At 46.4% G+C, this 10,703-nt stretch overlaps 2 protein-coding genes and 1 non-coding gene across 3 annotated transcripts; 1 reads left to right on the forward strand and 2 right to left on the reverse strand.

Annotated features, from left to right (window-relative positions):
- The first annotated feature begins 266 nt into the window (after window positions 1-266).
- LOC134015797 (U2 spliceosomal RNA) lies at window positions 267-457 on the forward strand. Its single transcript, XR_009929260.1, has one exon. It is a non-coding gene; the product is annotated as a U2 spliceosomal RNA (small nuclear RNA).
- A 1,893-nt stretch (window positions 458-2,350) lies between these two features.
- LOC134036269 (keratin, type I cytoskeletal 13-like) lies at window positions 2,351-5,304 on the reverse strand. Its single transcript, XM_062481132.1, has 7 exons — window positions 4,831-5,304; window positions 4,155-4,237; window positions 3,747-3,903; window positions 3,331-3,492; window positions 3,073-3,198; window positions 2,634-2,854; window positions 2,351-2,541 (listed from the first exon to the last, which is right to left on the reverse strand). The coding sequence occupies exons 1-7, from the start codon at window positions 5,203-5,205 to the stop codon at window positions 2,457-2,459; spliced, it is 1,209 nt and encodes a 402-aa protein (XP_062337116.1). The 5' UTR covers window positions 5,206-5,304; the 3' UTR covers window positions 2,351-2,456.
- A 1,697-nt stretch (window positions 5,305-7,001) lies between these two features.
- On the reverse strand, window positions 7,002-9,599 carry LOC134036179 (keratin, type I cytoskeletal 13-like). The gene is made up of 7 exons (XM_062480998.1): window positions 9,098-9,599; window positions 8,727-8,809; window positions 8,455-8,611; window positions 8,157-8,318; window positions 7,756-7,881; window positions 7,412-7,632; window positions 7,002-7,218 (listed from the first exon to the last, which is right to left on the reverse strand). The coding sequence occupies exons 1-7, from the start codon at window positions 9,557-9,559 to the stop codon at window positions 7,110-7,112; spliced, it is 1,320 nt and encodes a 439-aa protein (XP_062336982.1). The 5' UTR covers window positions 9,560-9,599; the 3' UTR covers window positions 7,002-7,109.
- Window positions 9,600-10,703: the final 1,104 nt, after the last annotated feature.

The raw sequence follows: 10,703 nt of genomic DNA on the forward strand, positions 1-10,703 counted from the left end.
GCCTAACTGCGATATTTTTAGATAGTTTTATATTTCATTTCCAATTGGAGGGCCGTGTCACGTGACAGCTACACCACGTTTTCACGTTAGTTTTCAAAGACTACAAGTTGATTAAAGCGATTTTCCTTCGCTAATGATGTGTTTATTTTACTCAGTTTCGTTTTTTTACGGATTAGGCCCAATGTAGCTCACTAGTACAATCGTGACGCCGTATATTAATATGACGTTCTTGGAAATGACTCCGGTCCCTCGAGGGGCACATCGGTATCGCTTCTCGGCCTTTTGGCTAAGATCAAGTGTAGTATCTGTTCTTATCAGTTTAATATCTGATACGTCCCCTACCCGGGGACCATATATTAAATTGATTTTTGTAACAGGGAGATGGAATAGGGGCTTGCTCCGTCCACTCCACGCATCGACCTGGTATAGCAGTACTTCCAGGAACGGTGCACTCCCCTCCTGAGGAAAATAAATTGTCTAAAGCAAACCTTCTCGTATCGCTGCGGATAAGTAGATGTTAGTGTGTAGATCACGCTCAGTACTGCGTATTTCACATAGGGCAGTCATGCCAAACTATCTCTGATTTGCTCACACTACAAACCTAGAGCCATAGAGAGAAATGCCTCTTTTGAAATGGGTTTTCCCTGAATATGGAAGTCCAACCACTGTCAGCAAGGCTCTGTGGTCCTCTCATCTCCATGTGGGTTTCTGTTAAGGCTTTGACTGGATATTTCTTTGATTTGCAACACTATTTAATCTATACAGTCGTGGGGCTCAAATCAATGTGTGAATTTCAATGTGAATACATACACAATAGAACACACAATTTTCCTGCTTGTTTCATGGTGGGGTTAACAATTCTTGGTGTGGCTGTAGTAACAAAGTTTCTGAAGGTTTGAAAAATATTTTCTACAAAAAGTTTGGAAAGGTTGAAAAAAAGGTTTACAAAAAAAGTTTCTAAAGTTATCAAACGAACGTTTACGATTATCTGGTAAAGACTAACATCAACATTGTTAACACGACATTTGTTTCATGATCCATAAAAACTATAATATGCCCTTAAACAATGTTAGTTTATTTCTTCATGTGGGGTTCATCCCTCTCCACAATGGGACAGGATTCTGTCAGGGTTATGGACTTGTTTTGGCCATTAGAGGTTCCTGGTTGGTTGTTTTTTCATCCGTTATAGGCTTTTAAAAAACGTATTCATCAAAGATCATTATTTATTAACCAAGTAACTAGCAAACTCAGTCAACATGTGCTTGGTGTGTGTGTCTTCTACTAAAGAACCTGCTGTCAAGATAATACAAGTAGGCCTATAAATTACAGGTAAAAAAGCTAGCCGTTGCTGCCCTCTGGTGTTCGGAAGTAATGACACCTCCAATCATTACACGTCTCTCCCCCCCTCTCTCTCTTACACCTGTGCTGCATAATATGGACGATCAAACAAACGAGTAAATGGTCCGTCATACGATTTGTGTTATATGGTTATTCCAAAATAAAACAAAACAACGGAAACCGCCGAAAAAGTCGCTCTGGATAAGAGCGTCTGCTAAATGACTAAATGTAAATGTAAACCACGCATTTCCCCATAGTCTGGATCTGACATCCGAAATGGCCAAAACGACATTACAAGCCAATTTTTCTTTTTTTTCTTGCAGATACCAGCATAAAGGATATGGAATAATCAAGCCAACGATTAATGGCTCGTTATACCATTTGTGTTATATGGTCATTTCATCATTTAAAAAAACACACGATACAAGCCAAAACAAGCCATTAAACGTAAATGTGTTTTTGAGTTACTAAAGTGACAAAACGATGACGGACCTATTTCGCGTTTGTCAACACGGGTTGCAAAATAGAAAAACCGATGGCCACCGGATACACGGACCAGACTGCTTATAAGGCGGTCAAAGTATTGTGTTCATTTGGTAGGCCACAATGTGGCTGATGTAATGACAGACTATTTTTCCTTTGACTTAATTATTGTAATAACATTAACATAGCAATTCTGTTTCTATCAAATATGACATGGAAATATGTATTGAACTATTTTAAATGTTTAGTACATACCTAGGGTAACAGAGAGTTGTATGTGGTTTGTGGACCGACATATTTGAAATGGTATGAAATCTATGTGACCCTGGCAATTTGTGACCTTGAAATCAACTTTGTCTGTTTTTTCAAAATGATCCTCACTCATCCTAAATTGCAGTTAGCCTATTTAAGATACACAGAAATCTTCCTTCAAAGTCATACAAATTCTCACTTAAAAATTTGTCCTAAGGAAGGGTTTTTGCCACAGCAAACAGTTGTACTGATATAAAGAAGACACAAACTCAACAACTTAAGACATTTCCTCAGAGGGCCTTTATAACGTAAATTCTCAGAGAAAAGACACTAGCTCTTGAGACTACTGATGAGACAGTCTTTGGCGTGGTAGAAGTATTTCACTAGCTAGTTTCTGTGCTAACAACTTCTCCGTCCACGATCTCCTGAACGATGGTCACAACCTTGCGTGTCGTGGTGCTGGAGGGACTGTGGAGTCAAAGAGAGAATACGGTTAGATGTTTGGTTTTGGCCCATAACATTTCCAGAGAGTTCGATTTCTTGTTGAGAGCTTCGCTAACCTGTAAACCTCCCCGTCCAGGAGCCTCCTGTACTCTGCGATCTCCATCTCCAGCCGGGTCTTGATGTCCAGCAGTCTCTTGTACTCCTGGCCCTGACGCTCCAGGTTAGCCCTGAGCTGGGAAAGTTGATCCTCCAGGCTGCTCACCTGCCTCTGGTAGCCAGACAGCATCATGTTGTATCTGTCCTGTGTCTCAGCCAGGGTGCCCTCCAGAGATGCTTTCTGTTAGGAATGAGACCGTTTGTTATTATTATAATACCTTTTATTTATACTATATATATTTATTCTACTCAAAGCACTACAAGATTGAATAAACACATAACAACAGCAACCACCAGAAGAAAAACTAGATTACAATGCAAAAGTTTAGATTGTTCAGAGAAGCTACTGTGCTGATTTATAATAATGCAGACGGTGAGTTGTGTTGTAGGGGATCTCACCATGCTCAGTTCTGATTGGAGTTCGATCTGTAGACTCTGCAGGGTGCGCTTGACTTCAGACACTTCAGACCGGGATGTCTGGAGAGTTTCTGAACTGACAGCCACTTCCTTATTGATTTCGTCCGTCTGTGGATGACAGTTACCCCAAGGCAATGAGTGTCTACCGGTTTAGACTTTGTGCGGCCCAAGTGAAATACTTCAGATACAATCAGTAAAAGTAAGTAATTGCTGCGTATACATGTTTAGATGTTGTCTCACCTTGGCCTGGAACCAGGTCTCCAGATCTCTGCGGTTCTTGTTAGCGACGGTTTCGTAGTGCTCACGGATTCCAGCCATGACTGCGTTGAGGTCCTCCTGGGGCGCGGCATCCACCTCCACGTGAACCTGGCCGCTCACCTGGGACCGGATGGCCAGGAGCTCCTGAACGGGACGCGTTGAGATTCATGTGAATCAATCATCATCTGCCTGTCTCAGTGATATTCCCTGTCTTCTACACAGATAAGACAAAACAATCCTATTCCTTGATCTGTATGTTTGATTTGTGTTTTGCGTTGTATTTTATTCATACGTTTTTATGCTTTCCTCGAGTGCCTTATTATTAGTAGTAGTGGTATTGTTATTATATGAAATGACTCGGCTTTCTGCTTCCTCTAGAGCGGTCTGTTCCAGCGCACCTCCTCGTGGTTCCTCCGGAGGTGGATGAGCTCCTCCCTCAGTCCCTCGATCTGCATCTCCAGGTCCGACCTGCCCATCGTCAGCTCGTCCAGAACCTTCCGCAGCCCGGCGATGTCAGCCTCCACCGACTGCCTCATGGACAGCTCGTTCTCAAACCTGAACAACCAATCACAGACCTGTAAAGTTCTGAACAGCAGCGTTGTCACACGAGTCCTTTGTGCTACAGAGAATGTGTTCAGTTTTGCTTTGTCGCTTGTGAACAACAAAAAGTGATGAAAAGTCTCTAGAGGATGTGTTTAATTATCTTCATGGTGGTATTATACACGCTATAATATCAAATTATAATACTATACTTAATACTATACTATCATCATCATGATATACTGTACTGGTCTAGGTTTTCTCACTTGATTTTGAAGTCATCTGCTGCCAGTTTAGCATTGTCGACGGCCAGGTAAATTCCTCCATTCAGACATGCTGCATCAACGATCTGGGAGAGGAAAAGTACAAATAAATCACTTTTTCCTGTGAAAAGTCCAACTGCTACTCAAACAATAGTTTTGCAGTGCATGGTGGGTATGGAGAAGGTTGAGAGTGAAAGCTGGGAAGAAACAAAAAGTATCTGGAGAGAAGACAGCAAAGCATTGGCGACACCCCTGTCCACATTCCTCATGTTCACGCTGTCCCCAGGTGAAACTCAGTTTGGGCGGGGCTCTTTTGAGTTACAAAAGGTATATGGAGGACAGCTAAAGTCTCTTTCCTAACTGCACACATAGCTGAACTTCCGTGATGATAAATTTTGTCATGGTGTGTGTGTCCCATACATTGGGACATACCAGCCACAACTTAAACATTTCCCATTCCTGAAGACGTCCACGCCACACCTTTGCTTGAGGGCTTAGGTCAGTTCAGGTGTGCTTCAATGGGCGTATGTGAAGTCCTCTGTGACATTGCTTGTAAAAAAGGGCTGTACGAATAAAACGTCATTTGAAAACCCCAAGCAGCTTCCCCTGTCTCTTCCTATAGTCACAGCTAAATCATTGCACAAAAGGTCGTTGTTGTGTCAGTGAGATGTGGCATTACCTGGCTTTGGAGATCATCAATGACGGCCTTGAAGATGGAGCAGTCGTGAGTTTCGGGCTTGGTCTTGTTCTCCAGGAACTGTCTGATCTTCAGCTCGAGGTCTGCGTTGGCCTTCTCCAGAGAGCGCACCTTCTCCAGGTAGGTGCCCAGACGGCTGTTCAGGTTCTGCATGGTGCCTTTCTCGTTGGTCGACACGTCGATGGCATCAGACAGGTTGAAGCCGCCGCTGCCGGCAGCAGAGAAGTTGCTGGGGGCGTTGGAGCGGGAGATGCGCACCCCAGATCCCCCGGCACCGCCGTACACGCTGCCGGCCCTCATGCTGCCCATGCGGCCTCCGCCAGGGGTCAAGTAGCCACGTCCGGAGAAGGAGTTCATGATGATCTGTGTTGCTGCTGAAAGGAATGAGAGGACTGAGAGGAGTGAGAGGAGGGTGGTCAGAGCTGCTTTTATGTCACAACATAAGGGAGGAGGGGGATGAGGGTGTTGGTTTTCCCTCCCTAATGCCTCGAGCAAAGAGAAAACAAAGAAATCGTAAACATGCCTCCAGATGGTGAGGACTGTGTTGAGGTCCAGGATAATATGTGTGGAATCTTAAGTACACACTGTTGCAAAAACGAAACTATCAGAGTAGAAACTGAACCGTCAGAGCAAAAACACTAACGTTTGGACTTTGTCGACACTCGACTTGGTGTCTCAGTCACACAAATAATATTTGGGTTTTCAAATGAAACTCTCTACGGTTGGTGGTCTTTGTTTTCCAGTGACTCAACCACCACTTAAGGAATGTGTAGCCCCTCTGTAGATTCCTTAGTAACCTGTCTCTACCTGTCAGGCTGCTATCTCCATCTATCACACAGCAGAATGCTCTTCAGCACTTTAATTTTGTGGGAATGTTTGCCCCATGTCTCATTTGAATTGTTTTTAATTCCTTTAAAATGTAAAATGTATTCATTTAGCAGACACTTTTATACAAAGCAATAGACGGATATTTCACATGGTGAGTGCAGCAGATAATCAGGGACTTGAAGTTGAATATTTTAACATTGTTGCAGTGCTCATTGCCAAAGAAAGGCCTGTTTTCACACAAGTCAGTACAATGTATAGCATCATCTCAACCCATGTTTTCAACTCATCTAAACATAGCAGTCACCCAACCACAACATGGCACGATTCAGAATGCCAAATAAATAAATGAAATGAAATGTAGTGGTTGAGATGAGGGATAAAGGATACACACTCACACTCAGACACTCTCACACACACACACACACACACACCCACACACACACAAAGTTCCTGAAAAACTTAAAGTGCCATGCATAGCGAAGTGCATCATCTCGTACTAGTTTTGTCGAAAAGTGCAGTGGCTTCTGGAACAAAAGTATTCCTGCATCGTTTTGTTGTCAACATAGGGGCCACAAACAGGGACATGGGAGCTGCAATTCACCATATCAAGAATGAGAGCAGTCTTCAAAAAGTAAAGAAGTGCTAGGTCGAGTTAAGACTTGCCTAAAAGCTTACTAGCCCAGCTCTGTCTGGTTAGGATGAAAGAGGATAAGAAGGAGGACATCCATGTGGAGAGGTCAGCCAGATGGACAGGCGATCGTTGACCTGGAGGGCGGGAGGGAGAGGGCGGGAGGGCGGAGGGCGGGAGGGAGAGGGGTGTGGTTCTCCCCCTAGCAGGGGTAGGAGAAACTGTGTGACCTGTGCAAGGATGATGCCCTACGGGGATGTACTGTGGTGTAGATGGAGAAGAGAACAGGTCCACACACAGGTCTGTGTGGGGGTGAGGGGCTGAAACAGACCTTTCTCCAACGGACCTGGGAGGACATACCTGTCAGGCGGGGCCTGGAGCAGGGCCTGGAGCGGGACAGACCGGTTCCTTTGTGTTGTGTCCCACAGGTTAATGTGTCTGTAGGCCAAACATTTGCACTTCATGGTTGGGTCTTAAGGGTGTGGCTTGCACCTTTATGTCTACAGAGCCAGTGCCATGATTGTGCTTTCTGAGTCCAGTCTTACCTGTTAGACCTCAAATGTATTTTGGTTTAATGATCAAAGTAATCTCACATCTTATAATTGTATGTTATTTATTCACACAGTGTCATTGATGTGGTAGGCAGGTTTGGAAGGCATTAATGATTTTGACGGAATAAAAACCAAGACAGAAAATGTCATGTAAACACCTCAGAACTCTTTTTATTTGTACGTCTCTCAAGGGTTGTGGAAAGTTGTAGGTTTTCCCTGTTCTGTTCTGCGAGGATCTCCTTTCCAGATGCTCTTCACAGGGTGTTGCTCACAGCCGCACTGGACGTGCTGACCACCTTGCCATCCACAATCTCCTCCACGATGGTCACCACCTTGCGGGTTGTGGTGGACGAATGCTGAACACTGGCGGGTCAAAGAAACAACACAGTTATTCCTCTGCTCGCTGAGAACCAGAGAGGCCTGGTTCAGCCCGCAACCAAGTCAAAAACAAACAACTTCAATCTGAACTTGATGATAATGCAACAGGCCGTGTGTATATTCACACGGTACAGTCTAGAGTGTTAAGTGTCTGTTTAACAAGTCGTTAAAGTCTTACGTAGTGGCCTCTCCGTCCAGGAGCCTCCTGTACTCTGCGATCTCCATCTCCAGCCTGGTCTTGATGTCCAGCAGCATCCTGTACTCCTGGCCCTGGCGCTCCAGGTCGGCTCGGAGCCCACCCAGCTGCACCTCCAGGCTGCTCACCTGCATCTGGAACCCGGACAGCTGCATGGAGTAGCGGCTGTGGGTCTCAGACAGGGTGCCCTCCAGAGACGCTTTCTGTGGAGGAGGAGAGGAGCCGGGGAGTCAGAGAAGGCAGGAGAGGAGATAGACTGCAACCTGGACATGATAGTCAAACGCAGAACTCATTGCTTGTCTTAGGATCCTGAAGGCGGATCTTACCATGCTGGACTGTGACTGCAGTTCGATCTGAAGACTCTGCAGGGTGCGTTTGACTTCCGTGATTTCCGACCGGGACGTGACGAGCACTTCCGTGCTGACGGAGACTTCTTTGTTTAGCGACTCGGTCTGAGGAGGAAGGAGAACCCAGACGAACGTTCAACAACGTTGGCCGTCCAATCTGACAACACGTTCCACACGTTCCACACTCCCTCTGACGGCACGTTCCACATGTTCCACACTCCCTCTGACAGCACGTTCCACACTCCCTCTGACAGCACGTTCCACACGTCCCACACTCCCTCTGACGGCACGTTCCACATGTTCCACATGTTCCACACTCCCTCTGACAGCACGTTCCACATGTTCCACACTCCCTCTGACGGAGGAGCCTGCGCTCTTACCTTGGACTGGAACCAGCCTTCCAGGTCTCTCTGGTTCTTGGCAGATACGGCCTCGTAGTGCTCTCTGATGTCAGCCATGACCTTCATCAGGTCCTCCTGAGGCGCGGCGTCCACCTCCACGTGGACCTGGCCCGTCATCTGGGCGCGCATGGCCAGGAGCTCCTGCAGAAACACAGGGAAACTATATCAATCAATACAAGGCAAAGCAAAAGGAAAATCACGCATCCAGGGGCGGTCGATTCGACCCCCGATGGATGGCAAAGACGCCCCCCCGACGTTGATCGTCTGAGCGACGCACCTCCTCGTGGTTCTTCTTGAGGAAGACCAGCTCCTCCCTCAGTCCCTCGATCTGCATCTCCAGGTCGGACCTGGCCAGGGTCAGCTCGTCCAGCACCCTGCGCAGCCCGGCGATGTCGGCCTCCACAGACTGCCTCATGGACAGCTCCGCCTCGTACCTGGGGCACAACACACTGGATGATCACAGGGGGCCTGACTGTTCTTGGCGTGCTCAGCAAAGCGCAGAGGAATGTGGCGAGGCTGCTGTGATAGGACGCGCCGCTTGTCACTCACTTGACCCTGAAGTCGTCTGCTGCCAGCTTAGCGTTGTCGATGCTGAGGTAGATGCCACCGTTGAGGCGTGTGGCATCCTGGATCTGAAAGATGAAAGAATAAAGAACGACTTGATTGTTTTCACTCGCTCTCTCACATGACAGCTGAATTAATCACAGTGTATTTAGGCTATGGAGAGGGTTGAGGTGCCCTTTTGAACACTGACTTGTGCAATAGAGATTCAGTGATTTATGATATTGACTTTATCCTCTGGGAAGGTTTTTCCAGTGTTGTCATAAAACCCTAACTCAATCCCCTGAGCCTTGCATTATCATGTTTTATCTGTTTGGTGAAATCAGAGAACTTTTGTACCGGCTGACCCAGTCACATACCTTGAGCTGAAGTTCACTGATCGTGACGTGGAACCCGCTGAAGTCGTGAGCGGAGGGCTGCAGCTTGCTTTCCAAGAACTGACGAATCTTCAGCTCCAGCTCTGCGTTGGCCTTCTCCAGGGTGCGGACCTTGACCAGGTAGGTGGCCAGACGGTCGTTCAGGTTCTGCATGGTGGCCTTCTCGTTGGTCGACACGGTGAGAGCGTCAGACAGGGCGAAGCCGCCGCCACCACCAGCCCCGAAGCCAGCTCCTCCGCCCATGCCATAACCACCTCCACCCCCGGCAGAGAAGGAAGAGCTGGCGCTGGAGATGCGCACCCCAGAGCCCCCGGCACCTCCGTACACGCTGCCGGCCCTCATGGCACTGATGCGGCCTCCGCCCCCACCAGACATGGAGAGACGAGAGGAGCCCATGGCGGATCCTCCGGAGGATCTGAAGCTGCTGCTGGAGAAGGAGGTCATGTTGATGGAGCCTGGCGTCTGTCGGTCTGCTCTGACTGGAGAGGAGAGAGTGAGGAGCAGAGGAGTCCTCTGGCTTTTATATCTCTTGTCAGGGTGGAGAGATGCCAGGCGTGGGAGGAGACAGTTGACCTTTTCAAAGCTTTGTGACACCAGTAATGGGGATAATAAACTGGAGGTGTGGTGGAGAAGACGAACTGAGATCTGAGAGATAGCTTTTACTTTGCAGTTTTCCTTGTCACACAGGAAAGCTCTGCGTTACTTCAAAGAAAGCTTAAGACATATGGTTATGTCCCACAGCATCATAAACATCAGGTGTAAATCAAGTAAACTGCTTATGTAAATTAGATACTGATTGCAAAGTCCACAATGATTTTGCTCTGCGTTTAAACTGACTTGACAGATGTGTTAACAAGGAAACTCATTAGAAAAGTCAGTTTGGTAACTTGAGTAACAGCTCTGCGATAAATATATCTGTTATCAAATCATATTCGACATTCTAATGAGTTTTCTTGTTGTGTAATATTTCTTGACATAATAGCTTAGGGGAATCAAATTCACAAGAGCCAGCGTCCCTTATAATCATTTCAAATGGCTGAAGCCAGAACAGTCTTGTACAGTTGTGACAGGTGCTACTGTACAGCTAGACTAGAAGAGACCTGTGTGGAATGTTATCTGGAAGCGAGTTCTCCTTCTCCAGAATCAAACCTCTGCTGAAGGGCATGTGGCTGACAAGCATCACTGAGGAGGTCTAAATCAAGTATGATTTAAGCCGCTGGTGCATGAACTGAGGGTTAGCACTGTTCTACACAGAGCCCACGTTGAACACTCACATCTCCAATCCTTTATTACTTATAATATTGTTTTTATTGATTTTATGTAAAGCAATTCTTGTATGAACTGTACTATATAAATAAAGTCTTATTATTATTACTCAACCTGCTCTCTTACGAAATTGTCCGCTTCCATGGAATCTGTGTTCTTTATTGCGTAATTGTTACCCGTTGGTCATGTAAATCGTCACTTAACTTTATGCCAACAACCAGTTTTTACTCTTGGACCAGCTAAACCAGAAGCTGCTAGTTCCTGCTTTAGTTCCTACAGGCCATATTTCACCTGCGTTGAGAACCCCTCTGACAGCATGTTG

This window comes from Osmerus eperlanus, chromosome 2 (assembly GCF_963692335.1).
Source record: "Osmerus eperlanus chromosome 2, fOsmEpe2.1, whole genome shotgun sequence".
Taxonomy (NCBI): domain Eukaryota; kingdom Metazoa; phylum Chordata; class Actinopteri; order Osmeriformes; family Osmeridae; genus Osmerus; species Osmerus eperlanus.

What these genes read in the sequence shown, in the direction of transcription:
- LOC134036269 (XM_062481132.1), bottom strand. Translation starts at nt 5,205, where the DNA reads ATGAACTCCTTCTCCGGACGTGGCTACTTGACCCCTGGCGGAGGCCGC. An exon ending in AGACCTGGTTCCAGGCCAAG is followed by an intron (nt 3,199 to 3,330) that starts GTGAGACAACAT and finishes TGTCATCCACAG; the next exon opens with ACGGACGAAATCAATAAGGA. An exon ending in TCCAATCAGAACTGAGCATG is followed by an intron (nt 2,855 to 3,072) that starts GTGAGATCCCCT and finishes CATTCCTAACAG; the next exon opens with AAAGCATCTCTGGAGGGCAC.
- LOC134036179 (XM_062480998.1), bottom strand. Translation starts at nt 9,559, where the DNA reads ATGACCTCCTTCTCCAGCAGCAGCTTCAGATCCTCCGGAGGATCCGCC. An exon ending in TCAGTGAACTTCAGCTCAAG is followed by an intron (nt 8,810 to 9,097) that starts GTATGTGACTGG and finishes TTCATCTTTCAG; the next exon opens with ATCCAGGATGCCACACGCCT. An exon ending in CTGGACGGAGAGGCCACTAC is followed by an intron (nt 7,219 to 7,411) that starts GTAAGACTTTAA and finishes TTGACCCGCCAG; the next exon opens with TGTTCAGCATTCGTCCACCA.